At 34.7% G+C, this 14,541-nt stretch overlaps 1 protein-coding gene across 1 annotated transcript in view; it reads left to right on the top strand.

The window, feature by feature from the left end:
* CD2AP (CD2 associated protein) overlaps positions 1 to 14,541 on the top strand; it is a 156,245-nt gene that overhangs the window by 91,696 nt on the left and 50,008 nt on the right. The window contains exons 6-9 of the mRNA XM_064360990.1: positions 7,614 to 7,801; positions 10,065 to 10,143; positions 10,547 to 10,641; positions 13,215 to 13,319. Of these exons, the coding sequence (XP_064217060.1) occupies positions 7,614 to 7,801; positions 10,065 to 10,143; positions 10,547 to 10,641; positions 13,215 to 13,319 (467 nt within the window). The remainder of the gene's footprint in view (positions 1 to 7,613; positions 7,802 to 10,064; positions 10,144 to 10,546; positions 10,642 to 13,214; positions 13,320 to 14,541) is intronic.

Here is a 14,541-nt window from a genome sequence, read left to right as displayed (position 1 = left end):
ATAGCAACACATATAAAATGCAGATATTTTTCTACAAGCTTAGCAATTCAGGGACAATTGGATAGATTAAATATATGGGTATTAAAATGTTGGAAGTACCATATAGATAAGGTTACTGTTTTGTCTCATTATGGCACCTCCTGCGTGCCCTTTTTCTTCCTTCTTTTCCCTTTCTGCTTGCTCCTTCTCTTTCTTCTTACCAGTGGCTGTTTTCCCTTTTATATTATGCTGCTGCTTTGTGATCAATGCTTTCTTTTACTTAAATGGTTTTCAGTGATAAATCTATTAAACCTTTAAAAAATAATAGACACTGAGCCAAGCACTGTTTAAAGCACTTTACAGGAATAAATCAGTTTACTTCTCATAGCAATCCTATGAAGTTCCCCATTTTACAGGTGAAGAGATTGGGCAAATATAATGGAGGGGGCAAGATATGAACGAAGAAGGTTTGACTCTCAAGTTCATGTACTTTACCACTACACCATGCTGCCTTGCAACCATTGATTTAATAGCCAGTGTGGTAGTAAAATTTGGTATTTTTCATTTAGCCAAAAATAGCTTGTTCATTAGTACTGGATATTTTTTGATACCTAGCCATCTATTTTAATGATATGTATCTTAATGACTCTCATAAAGGTTACAGTCACTAAATCCAAACCTCTTTCCCCACTTTTTTTTTGTTCGTTTTATGGCCTTAATCAAATAATCAAACTGTGAATAATCTAAAATTGGCTTTATCAATATTGATTAATACCATGGATAGTTTCATTTTAAAAATGCCTTGTAGATATGTACCTCATATACTATCTGTACTAGAATATTGCTTTGTCCAACAGATTGCTTATTGGAGCTATATATTAAACTATATAGAATATACTTCTGGCAATGCGGGAGCAAGACAGTATAGAATTCACTTTTCTACCAAGTGAATTGGTGTTAGAGATTCAAGCTAGAGAATTGGAGAAAATATAGAAAGCAAATTTTTCCAAAAAATAGGCAGCACAGGACTGGAATTCCTGAGAAAAGGAGAATGAAACAAAGGGGAAGGAGAGCTCTACCATTGTCTTAGATTTCTGCCGGGAGCTAATTTCTGGACTGCAGTACAGGGGGACCTTACCACTGTAGAAGGCTGTGGTTTTGTTGAGTATTGGTCAATATTCAGGCAAACAAAGGCAGTTAGAATTCTGTGTTGCTGAACACCCAATGAGAGAGCTGTATATAGAGAACACACCAGAACTGTTCTTGGGTATTGTTTTGAGGGTTTAGCTGAGTACCAATCTGTGAATGTGTACAGTGAAACTCCAGAGACTGAACATGAGCAACTTATGGAGAAAAGCAATTACTAGGGGTTAATATGAGCAATTTCTGGTATGCTTATACAAGGCCAAAATTGAGTGCTCTCTCTCTAGATTTCAGAGATTTCATTGACTACTTGGGCAATTCAGTAGAGAGGTGAAGTGGAGCTAAATTGGCCTTAGAATGGAGACTGCTCTAATCCTACCCTAAAAAAGCTTCATACTAATGTGCAAATAACTTAACTGTTTTCCAGAAAAAGAAAAAACAATTAAAATTTGCCTGCACTTTTTAAAGTAGAATTTCTCAACCTTGTCACTGATGATGCTTTAGGCTGGATAATTATTGGTTTTCAGGGGCTATCTGGTACATACGGGATATTAAGAAGCATTCCTGATTTCTACTCACTAGATGACAGTAACACCATTGTAATAACCAAACATTGTCTCCACTTACTGCCTCATGTCTCTTGGCAGGCAGAATCCACCCTGATTGGGAATGCCTATTGTAAAGGATTACTGTAAATTTAGCATCCAACAACATCAAAATTTTAAATATTAGGTGTATCAAGAAACAGGGACCAGGCATGTGGCTCATACCTGTGATCCCAGCACTTTGGGAGGCTGAGGCGGGCAGATCACGAGGTCAGGAGTTTGAGGCCAGAGTGGCCAACATGGTGAAACCCTGTCTCTACTAAAATCACAAAAAATTAGCCAGGTGTGGTGGCAGGCGCCTGTAATCCCAGCTACTTGGGAGACTGAGACAGGAGACTTGCTTGAACCCGGGAGGTGGAGGCTGCAGTAAGCCGAGATCATGCCATTGCACTCCAGCCTGGGCAACAGAGCAACACTCTGTCTCAAAAAAGAATAAAAAAATAGAAGCAGGAAAATGTGGCACAAAATCTGGAGGAAAAATTAGTTGGTAGAAAGAAACCTAGAAATGATGGAATTAGCAGACATTAAAATAACTATAATAGAAATGCTCCATATGCTCAAGGTTGTAATGGAAAATGTTAATAATGAGTAGTAAGTAGAAGAAACAAAAAAGAAGAGCTAAATGGGATTTAAAAGTACAAAATGGAATTGCTAGAGATGAAAAACATATCTGAGGTGAATTTTTTCCTGAGAAACTTTTAACAGAAGACTAGACAATGTAGAAGAAATGAGATGGGATTTAAAGGACAAAATGGAACTACTAGAGGTGAAAAACACATCTGAAGTTAATTTTTTCCTGTGAAACTTTTAATAGAAGACTAGACAATGTAGAAGAAAAGATCTTTGCACTTGAAAATGTGACAATAGAATATATGCAAAATGGAGCGGAAAGAGCAAAAAGACTGCAAAACTTCAAAAACTCCAGCAACTTGGGATAATTTTATTTTTATTTTTGAGACAGGGTCTTACTCTGTCACCAAGGCTGGAATGCAGTGGCACAATGTCCACTGGCGTAATCTCCACTCACTGCAACCTCTGCCTCCTGAGTTCAAGCAGTTCTCCCACCTTTGCCTCCTGAGTAGCTGAGATTACAGGCGTGTGCTACCACACCTGACTAATTTTTGTATTTTTTGGTATAGATGGGGTTTCACCATGTTGGTCAAGCTCGTGTCGAACTTTCGACTTCAAGTGATCCACCTGTTTTGGCCTCCCAAAGTGCTGGGATTATAGGTGTGAGTCACTGCGCCTGGCTGGGATAATTTTTAAATGGTCTAACATATGTAGCTGGAGTGTCAGAAGGAGAGAAGAGAGAGTGGACAGAAAAAATATTTGAAGGAATAATGCAAAAAATTTTCTGAATTTGATGCAAGCTATAAATCCACAAATGCAAGAAGTGTAAACAAAGCTTAGCACATTATGATCATGTGCTAAATACAATCAAAGCAAAAACCTTAGAAGGTACTACAAGAGAAAAGGCACATCAAATAAATGATGTAAGAATTCTGCAGATTATCTTCAGAAACTATATAAATCACAAGAGAATCCCTCATGGGTACTGAGGGGCAATTATGTTTTAAAGCCTAGAGCAACTTCTAAGAAAACAGAACATTGAAGTTGCCTTAGTCAGTTTATGCTTCCCAAGACTGGGTAATTTATAAAAAAACTCATTTCTCACAGTTCTGGCGTTTGAGAAGTCCTCTCATCTAGGCGCTAGCAGGTTCAGTGTCTGTTGGGGCCTGCCTGGTTTCTGCTTTGAAGATGGTGCCTTTTTTCTGTATCCTCCAAAGGGGATGAATGTTAGGTCTTTCCCTAGAAGAAGGGGGACAGGGGTGATCTCACTCACTCAAGCCCTCATGGTCTAAATCACCTCCTAAAGGCCCCAGCTCCTGATACTATCATATTGGGTCTTAGGTTCTAACTTAATGAATTTTAGAGGGACACATACATTCAGACTGTAGCAGAGGTATAGCTAATAATGTTAATAATAAAACGGAATACTAAGAAATGTTTTTTTAAAAAAAAGACTTGAAATGAGAAAAAAGGAAGAAAGATCAAGTGGGTAAATAGAGAACAAATAGCAAGATAATGGATTCAAATATAATTGCATCAGTGATTATGTTAAATATGTGAATGGTCCAAAAACTTTTGAAAGACCAGGATGGTCAGCCTGGATAATACAAAAATTCACTGACATGTTAAAAGAAGGTTAGAAAAAGATGTTCTGTACAAAGCACAATAAATAGGATAGAATGACTATATTAATATCAAAGTATATTTCAGGAAAGAAAATATTACCAGGGAAATAAAAAAGGGACATATTATAGTGATGGAGCCAATTCATAAAAATTAGTAGCAATTCTAAATATATAATTCAACAATAGAACTTCAAAGTAGATGAGATACAAACTTCCAGAACTGAAAGAAATTGATAAATCCATGAAAAGATTTAAACATGCATCTCTCAATAATTGATAGAACTAATGAACAAAAAAATTTATATTTAGAAGACTTGAATTGAATAACATTCTTAACTGAGTGGACCTAAATGATGTTTACAGAATAGTCGAACAACAGAGGAATATACAGTCTTTTGAAGTGTACTTGGAATATGCACCAGATCAACCCTGTGTTGGGGCATCAGACAAGTATCATCAAATTTAAAAGGATTGATATTGAACAGTACAGGTTTTGTGACCACATGGGATTATTTGTAAAACACCAAGATATTTGGGAAATTCTCAGTTATTTGAACAACATTTGTAAATAATGTACAGATTAAAGAATTTTATAAGGGACATTAGAACAGTTTTTGATATAAAAATGAAAGTGAAACAACATATCAGAATTTGCAGAATGCAGGTAAAGCAACATCTGTAGGAAATTTATAGTCTTAAATGCTTAAATATTAGAAAAGATACCTTTAAGAAAAAGAAGAGCAAATTAAACCTGAAATAATAAGAAGAAAGTAAATAAGAGCAGAAAAGTATGAAATAAAAAACAGACCAACAGACAAGAAAATCAAGTTCAAAACTTGAGTGTTCTGACATGATAAAAAAAATTGCTAATACCCTGACAAGACTGATCAAAGTGAAAAGAGAAAAACAAAAATTACTATTTTCAAATGTGAAGGAATATCACAGACCTGACATTTAAAAGTGTAATAAGGAAATATGCTCATAAATTTGACAACTTAGATGAGATGAGCAAACCCTTGTAAAAGTATAATTTACCAAAACAGACATAGACAAAACAGAAATTCTAAATAATCTAGCCAAGGTGGTTTTCACTGGTAAATTCTATCAAGCATTTGATCTTACACAGATTCTTTTAAATTTCTTAGGTCTGTCAAAACCTCATGAAGTAATTTGAAAAAAAGGATTTACATACTGTTATCTCTCATGAACATAGACACAGAAATCCTTGAAATAGTCCATCAAATTCAGCAAAATATGTAAAGGTTGCATCAAACTCAGCAAAATATGTAAAGGTTAGTACATCATGACAAATGGGGTCTATCCCATCCATGCAAGGTTGATTTAAAAAATTTATATAATCCACAATAGTAATAGTTTACAGGGGAACAACCATGTGGTCATTTCACTAGATGCAGAAAGAATTTACACATTCAGTACTTAATGATAAAAGCTCTACATAGTAGCATAGAAGGGAGTTTTCTAAATTTTATAAAGCTCATTTATGAAAAACTTGAAGCTACATTCTTTTTTTTTTTTTTTGAGACGGAGTTTCGCTCTTGTTACCCAGGCTAGAGTGCAATGGCGCGATCTCGGCTCACCGCAACCTCCGCCTCCTGGGTTCAGGCAATTCTCCTGCCTCAGCCTCCTGAGTAGCTGGGATTACAGGCACGCGCCACCATGCCCAGCGAATTTTTTGTATTAGTAGAGACGGGGTTTCACCATGTTGACCAGGATGGTCTCGATCTCTTGACCTCGTGATCCACCCGCCTCGGCCTCCCAAAGTGCTGGGATTACAGGCTTGAGCCACCGCGCCCGGCCGAAGCTACATTCTTAATGGTAGATACAGTAGTATAGCTGTACAATGGAATACTAATCAGCAATAAGAAGGAATGAAGCATGGATACATGCAACAGCATGGACAAATCTCAAATATTCTGTGTAGCCAAAGAAGTTAAAAGTTTATATACTATATGAATATAATTTATTTGAAAAAGGGCTTGGTTACAGTGAAGTTCAGAAGTTTCTTGAGGTTTGGGGAAAGGATTGACCGTGATGGTGTACAAGTGTTGGGTGATGCATTGTTCTGTATCTTGTATTTTCATGGTGCAACATGTCAAACATTACTGAAATGTGTATTTAAAATGGGTTGTTTTATTGATTATAAACATTCTCTAAATGCAGTTGAATTTTAAAAATATATTACAAAACTATCTTATCCACTTCAGTCTTCTGTGTGACTTAGGATAATATTGAAAATGGGTAAGGTAGATCACGATACTTGTTAGCATTATATTTCTTAATAACTTCTTTTGGCAAACCATCTATAAAATGGTCATTTCGATAGATGCGGAAAGATAGTCTCACGTTGGATTGAAGACTTTTGTGGTTTGAGCCATTACATTGAAGTGTTTAAGACTGTGGTTTTGAGGTCATCTAGAGTTCACTTCAAAAATTGACTTTTTTTTTAAGCTTTTTAAAAATATATATATATATATTATTGCGTTTTAGGTTTTGGGGTACAAGTGAAGAACATGCAAGATTGTTGCATAGGTACATACATGACAATCTGGTTTGCTGCCTTTCTCCCCATCACCTATATCTGGCATTTCTCCCCTTGTTACTTACTACCTATGGCTCCCTTGAAAAGTCATTAATATCTCTTTGTTCAAGTTTATTTATTTGTAAAATGAGGAGTAATAGTGCTTAATATTAAGAAGCCCATGTAGGTTTATGAAAATGAGACAATTCATATGCAGTGCTTAGCCAAGTACCTGGTACAGAATTAGCTCTGAATGAATGGTAACTACTATTTTTTTTTATCCCTATATTTTTACTATTATACTTCAACAGACTACCTTAGTTCAGTGAACTGATACCACTTACTTTTCCTTACCTCGGACCCTCAATCTTAAATGTTTCTGGAGTTTTACTGGATGATTTACTCTAGAACTTTGTTTCTTACTTAGATTATAAGGCTCTTTGAGGATCTGATAAAAGCTATGCCTGTTTTACTCAGAAAAATGTACTGTAAAAATAACCCACACAGTTTTCCATAGGGTTGTTTGTGGACTCATTGAACCTATAAATAAGAACCCTTATTACTGAGCAAGAATGTAAAAAGTTCTTACCCATATAATATTAAGCTTAAAAATTTTTATTATGTAATAATTTGAGTTTCCACTGACTGCTTTAAAATTAGACTTGTTATCTAATCTCTGAGCTAACATTACAGGTTATGAACTGTTGACCTTTTTAAAATAAACATTTTTTAACATTCCCAGTTTTTATATTCAGAAACTCATGTTAACTTTGATTGGGTTGAATCATATAGCTTTAAAAAAATGGTCTTACTTCCTTAATGTTTGTCTCAGATTATATCATCTTTGGCCAAAAGCTGTAAATTGACATCTTGTTTTTAAGGACCTTGTATGACTGATTTCCTAATTAGGATTTCTTAATTTTACTAATTAAATTTACCTAAAATTGTTGTTTTGCATAATAAAAAAGTCCATATAAATTGCATAAATTGTATCTTGCTCTTCTGGATATTTCAGTGCTGTATGATTTAATTTATTGTTTTTATTCTACTGTGTTTTATTAGAAGGTGTATATAATGCAGACATTATGGCAGGGGATGCCAAGAGTTTTGTGATTCAAGGTGTCATTCTTCAAAAACAAATTATTGTTTCAGAAACTGTTTTGGCTGGGCCTACTTCACCTTTACCTTCCCCGGGAAGTGGGAGTGAAACTGCACCTGGATCAGTTACACAGCCCAAGAAAATTAGAGGAATTGGATTTGGAGACATTTTTAAAGAAGGCTCTGTGAAACTTCGGACAAGAACGTCAAGTAGTGAAACAGAAGAGAAAAAAACAGAAAAGGTGATAATGATGAACTTACGTTAGATTGATTCCACTCATTCTCTCATTAAGCATTTTTTAAAATGTAAAAGTCAGTTTGTAACTCTATTAGATTTCTTTTCTTCAGATCACTAATAATTTGGTTATGAATGAGGAGGCTGTGAGAAATTTTGTCTCCAAATTTACAATGATATTCATGTGTGAATCTAATAAAATTAGAATGCTTATTTCTTGGTAAATTTAACACACTTAGTAAAAGCTTTAGGGTTTTTAGTTATCACAGTGTAAATAAAAATTAGAGAATTTTATTTTTGCCTTTTTAAGATAAATTTATATATAAATTTAGCTTTATATATATAATTAATGTAATAAAATAAATATATATTTAATTTGAAATATACCTAAAATGGGCTGTTTTAAAATGAATTTACAAAATATTAAGTTACTTAATATTTTGCCACTACTTAACTTTCCTCTGGATTGTCAACACTTGTTAAATTTACTAATCTTCTTTGAATGTGTGGAGAATTTTATTTCATTAGCATTTTGCTGTCATTATGAAATCAAACAAAGTAAATAAACCATACATAATAAGAACTTAAAAGAGGCTTTAAAATAAAATCTTAAGCTGTTATTTTGGTGGTAAAATAGCTACAATTTGTAGAACTTTTTTTTACAGTTCCTTCTGTCAGTCCTCTCTTTAACTCTGAAGAATTTAAAATATTTCAGTATTTATTTGATTCGTGTAGCTATGTCTCATTTATAATACTGTGTTTTAGTTATTAAGATACTATGAAGTTTTCTCAGGTAGACTCAACTTTTTTTTTTCCTATCCCAACTTGCTACCTATTTTCTCATGTGATAGTGCAGAGTTTGGTTCAGAAAAGAGAACTTCCACTTTTTATCCTGCACATTCCTATCTCTGAGACTATCTAGCATTAGGATTATGGGGTCAAATTGATTCTTGATTTTAAAGGTAAAGACTGGAGTTCTCATGGATTTTGGGGTGGTACTCTATAGCCATATAATACCTAAGAATGTTGGACAAGCAATTCTTGCATTGTGATAGAAATTAGACCAGATGATCTTGTGCCCCTTCAAACTCCAAAGTTTATGATTAGATTGAATAATTTTATCTGATTAATGATTAATCATCTTATAATCATCCTTAATAATGTCTACTACTCAGGAGTTGTTATTAGTGAGAGTAATCTCAGGGTTACACTGTATAATGGTCTTGTCAGTGCTTTAATCACTGATCCAGGAATTGATAAAGTAGGGATCACATTTACTGTGTTTATAGGTACACTAGATTGGAAAATATGGTGGTTAGAGTTGGGGAAGACTAAAGTAAGTATCTTAGAAGATAAACGAAAACACAGTGGTAGGTAGGTCAGTTAGCAGTCTGTTCAGACTTTTAAGTAATGACATCTAAGGTTAAATGTGCTGTTGTTTCTGGGTAGAGAACTTACTTAAGGAAACACTAGTATAAAGTGGTAAAGGACTTTCTTTAGTAAATTACAAGGGAAAAATGTCTAGTAGACTATAGTTATAAGGAACATAAGATTACCTGAATCATTTACATTCAAACAGCAATGAAGTACAAAGAATTATTTTTCTCCTCTCTTAGTTTAAGGTTTATATCTGGATTCAAATCTGGGCCCTGCTGCTAAATTCCTGTTACTGTGGACAGATTACTTATATAAATTTATATTATTGTATAAATAGTGCCCACTTTATGCAGATAGTTATGAGGCTATTAGTCCTATTTTCACTATTATGTAAGTATTTAGCCCAGGGATTTAAGTTCTCAAATGCTGTTGTTCTTATTTAATTTGATTTATTATATTTTTTAGAGATAGGGTCTCACCATATCATCCAGGCTGAAATGCAGTGGCACAATCATAGCTCACTGTAACCTTGAACTCTGGTTTCAAGCAGTTCTCCTGCCTTGGCCTCCCTAAGTGTTGGGATTCAGGCATAAACCACCAGTACCTAGCCTCTTACTTATTTTAGAGATTCTAAAATTAAATCCCATTAATATACTATGGGCATCAGAGAATATTATCTTTAAGATAAGGAATCTTTAAATCGGTACCTCTGAGCTATGATTTAGGAACTTTGGAAAGCTTTACCTTTTTTATTGCTGAGTCTTCAGTCATATTACTAACTTAGCTATAAGTACCATTAAGGAAAGTTGGGCAACTGTAAATGGAAACTTTGTTTAACAATATTATCTTTATTCTATCTTGAAATAGTTTATGCCATTTTTTTTCTATTCTAGCCCTTAATCATCCAGTCACTGGGACCCAAAACTCAGAATGTGGAGATAACAAAAACAGACACGGATGGTAAAATTAAAGGTATGTTTTTGAATAAAACTTTCATATTGAGAATAGTAGAAACATACTCAAATGTATTATGAGACTTGTTGAAAGCATTTGTTATACTACTTTATTAGAATAGCAAATTCTATTAGATGTAAGCACCATGAGGTCAAGGATTTTGATATACTTTGTTGGTTGAGTGATGTATCTCCTTGTAGTTGAATCTGTACCTGGAACATCACAAGCACTTAGTAAATATTTGAATGAATGATTAATGAAATTGTTACTTAACATATGGTATTGACTATAAGTATTTTAAAATTTAAAGATAGATTATTAAGTTCATCTTTGATAACTTTTACTGTACTTTATGCAAAATAGAGTCTTTGTTGAATGAATCCATTTGTGTGAGCCACATTATTTACATTCTTTATTTCAGCTAAAGAATATTGTAGAACATTATTTGCGTATGAAGGTACGAATGAAGATGAACTTACTTTTAAAGAGGGGGAGATAATCCATTTGATAAGTAAGGTAAGGTATTTCTGTTTTTCAGTGAATTATTTAATTTATTTGTAGAAATATTTTTCAGAAGTTATATATTCACCCTAGAATGTTCTTATATTTACCCTGGAATCTAGAAGAGCTGGGACTTTGTATTGTTTCTAAGTCCTGAAAACTTGGCACATAGTAAGTGCTCAGAATGTTCTCTTTTTGAGCTAACTTTTATTGTCTATATTTGTTAAAATTTATATATTGGGAATTATTGTTAACCATCATATTTACTTTTGTTTTTTTAAGTGATTTATTTTTTAATTAATCTCAACTTTCCAGGTTTCTATTCTTAATTCTCTTCCACCTCATTCTAGTTTTTCTCCTCTATATTGTTTGAAGTGTTGTTTGTAATATAAACAGAAGAAGAAAAATAGGGAAACAAGCTATAAATGTCCGTCAGTATGGAAATTGTTCTGAAACTTCATGCTTGGAAAATGATGTTGCCATTTTAAAGAATGAAGTGATTTTATAACTTGGAATAAATCCTACTGCAAAATAAAAAGAAAACCCAGTAGTACTTGTGTGTGGGCAGAATCCTATAATAACTATCTATATTTAGGAAAATTACAAATATTTGTAATTTTTGCTATAACAGTGTAGAATAATTTTTGAAATTCCTCCCCTCACTTATTTTTTTTTTTTAAGTAGAGGCAGAGTCTTGCTGTGTTGTCCAGGTGGTCTCTAACTGTTGGGCTCAAGCAATCCTCTTGCTTTGGCCTCCCAAAGTGTTGAGATTACAAGTGTGAACTACCACACCTGGCCCCATTGTTTTACATTGACTTTGTTATTAGATGGCATAGTGTATATAATTTTTTTAAAAAATGAGTTTTATTGTGTATACTTAAAGTAGAATGATGTTATAGGATACATATAAGTAGTAAAAATGTTACTATAGTGAAGCAAATTGACATATCTATCATCTCACATAGTTACCTTTATTGTTTTAGTGGCAACAGCAGGTAAAATCACTTAGCAAGAATTTTACAGATGTATGTAATGTTTAATATTAATATAGTTTGCACTGATTACACCTAATTTTTCATGCAAGGGTGGTGAGTATTTGGAAGAAACTTAGAAGGTCTTGTTAATTCAAAAAAATACATATTTTAAAGACAAGGTCTTGCCTAGTTTCCCAGGCTGGCATGCAGTGGTGTGATCATAGCTCACTGCAGTCTTGAGCTCTTGGGCACAAGTGATCCTCCTGCCTCAGCCTCCCAAGTAGTTGAGACTGCAGTTGCATCCCATTTTGCCTAATTAATTACATTTTCAAAATTTTTTGTAGAGGCAGGGTCTTGCTATGTTGCCCAGGCTGGTCTTGCAAACTCCTGACATCAAGCGATCTTCCCACATCAGCCTCTCAAGTTGCTGGGATTACAAAGCATGAACCACTGTGCCTGGTCAAATCTCATTACTTTTTAAAGCAGCTGAATAATGTGATTAATTTTTAGTATATAAAATGTTAAGAATGTTAAGAAAGATACAGTTTGGAAATTCAAATTCTCTCACTCTCTCCATCTTTCTCCCTTTCTACTTCCTTTCATCTTAACTTTTTTTTTTTTGAGATGGAGTCTTGCTCTGTCACCCAGGCTGGAGTGTGGTGGCACAATCTCTGCTCACTGCAACCTCTGCCTTCTGGGGTCAAGCGATTTTCCTGTCTCAGCCTCCTGAGTAGCTGAGACTGCCGGTGCCTGCCACCACACCAGCTCATTTTTGTATTTTTAGTGGAGATGGGGTTTCACCTTGTTGGTCAGGCTGGTCTCAACCTCCTGACCTCAGGTGATCCACCCACCTTGGCCTCACAACATGCTAGGATTACAGGTGTGAGCCAACTCACCCGGCCATATTTTATCTTTTTCCTGTTTCCCCTGAGAACCTTTTAGCCTTATAGATGGAATTTTTAAATTGATTTTTTTTTTTTTTTTTTTTTTTGAGACGGAGTTTCGCTCTTGTTACCCAGGCTGGAGTGCAATGGCGCGATCTCGGCTCACCGCAACCTCCGCCTCCTGGGTTCAGGCAATTCTCCTGCCTCAGCCTCCTGAGTAGCTGGGATTACAGGCACGCGCCACCATGCCCAGCTAATTTTTTTGTATTAGTAGAGACGGGGTTTCACAATGTTGACCAGGATGGTCTCGATCTCTTGACCTCGTGATCCACCCGCCTCGGCCTCCCAAAGTGCTGGGATTACAGGCTTGAGCCACCGCGCCCGGCCTAAATTGATATGTTTTAAAAAATTAAACCCAATTTTGTAACTACTGCTAAAAGTAATATGTGGGGAATATTTTCTTTTAGGACAATGTGGTCTGTTTAGTTCCGTCTGGGCACAGTGAGTCATTCTTGTAATTTCAACACTTTGGGAGACCAAATCAAGAAGATCATTTGAGCCCAGAAGTTTATGGTTTCCCACTTGTGGTCTTAGCCACTTGGGAGGCTGAGATGGGAGGATCACTTGAGCCCAGGAGGTTGAGGCTGCAGTTAGCCATGATTGCATCACTGCACTCCAGCCTGACCTTATCTTAAAAACTTCCATTGTCTTATTCTATTTTGCTTTTTAGGAGACTGGAGAAGCTGGCTGGTGGAAGGGTGAACTTAATGGTAAAGAAGGAGTATTTCCAGACAATTTTGCTGTTCAGATACATGAACTGGACAAAGACTTTCCAGTAAGCTTTTGTTTTTCAATGATGATAATACTTGAAGAACATTTTGCCACTATTCTTTTGTAAACAAGTTTTTTTCATTGTTATTAAATAAATTTTATGAAGGAGTTTCAGATGTAGCTATTCAGGTAGGAGTTATTTGAGTTATAGTAGAACAAAATAATGTTTCAGTTCTGTACTTTATTCCTCCTTTTTTTCTTTCTTGACTGTACTGAAAAGTAACCTTAACTTCTTTATTATATAATTTAAGAAGGGCCGTCTATCCTAGTAGCATAAATTAGTATTTTCCTGGAAGAAATTTTATTTTTACTTAATGTTGTTGAAAAGCTTTAGTTTATTTTAAGGTCTTGTGGATATTGTTATTATTCTGTTGGTGCATTTTTTTGGGAGGGCAAGAAGCAGTCTTTGCTTCCTTATAGAATTTGTTATTTTTGTGTCACTTCTCAGAGAAAAAGTGAGGCTGAGTCATTCATCAGTGGTATTTTGCCTTTCTACAACTTGGTCTCCTTTCTCCATGGATGAGAAATATAATGGAGTTTTTAAAATAGAGGGAAAGAGCATTAGCATAAGCACACAGAGGGAAGGACTACCATATTAGGTTTAAGCCAATGCAGAACTCTAACTCAGTGGAAGCTTAGGCTGTCTGAGGCCTTTCTTTTGCTAGATTGCATTCAGTATTGATTCAGCCTTCATATGATTTATTTTTGTACTTTTATTAATGAATACATTTTTATGCTTTTATTATGTTTGTACATTACGGCTTAGCAGTTATTCTTAATTTGTAAAAACCAAGTTTACAAACTTAGAAATGTGTCTCAATTTTTTTTAAGTTATGAAGTCTTGAAAATGAGTGAATGTTTATAAATTGAGGAAAAGCAGGTCTTTGCCTTTAACCATTCCTTTGAGAGTTCTGAAGAGTTAATTATGAAAACTAGGTCTATTTGTTGCTACTCTGCTTTCTTTCTTTTTTTTTTTTTTTTAAAAAAACAACAACAACAAGGTCTCTTCCTTGTTCTGTCAGTTAACGACAACAAGGTCTCTTCCTTGTTCTGCCAGTCCTCCACTCCCCACAACCCCAGCTGCAAAAGAGGGGTAAAATGGTACTTAGGACTCTTAACCTAGGGAAGGCAGAGAAGAACGTTTTTGCTCATTAAGATTTTTAAGGTGAATTCAATCCAATGATATATGGATTGAAATATTTGACTGAATTTTGATCAGTGAGACT

This window comes from Aotus nancymaae, unplaced genomic scaffold (genome assembly GCF_030222135.1).
Source record: "Aotus nancymaae isolate 86718 unplaced genomic scaffold, 86718_ANA_hifiasm-v0.15.2.pri h1tg000040l, whole genome shotgun sequence".
In the NCBI taxonomy this organism is placed as follows: domain Eukaryota; kingdom Metazoa; phylum Chordata; class Mammalia; order Primates; family Aotidae; genus Aotus; species Aotus nancymaae.
Note: the sequence above shows the minus strand (reverse complement) of the source record. Positions and strands in the feature narration are given on the sequence as shown.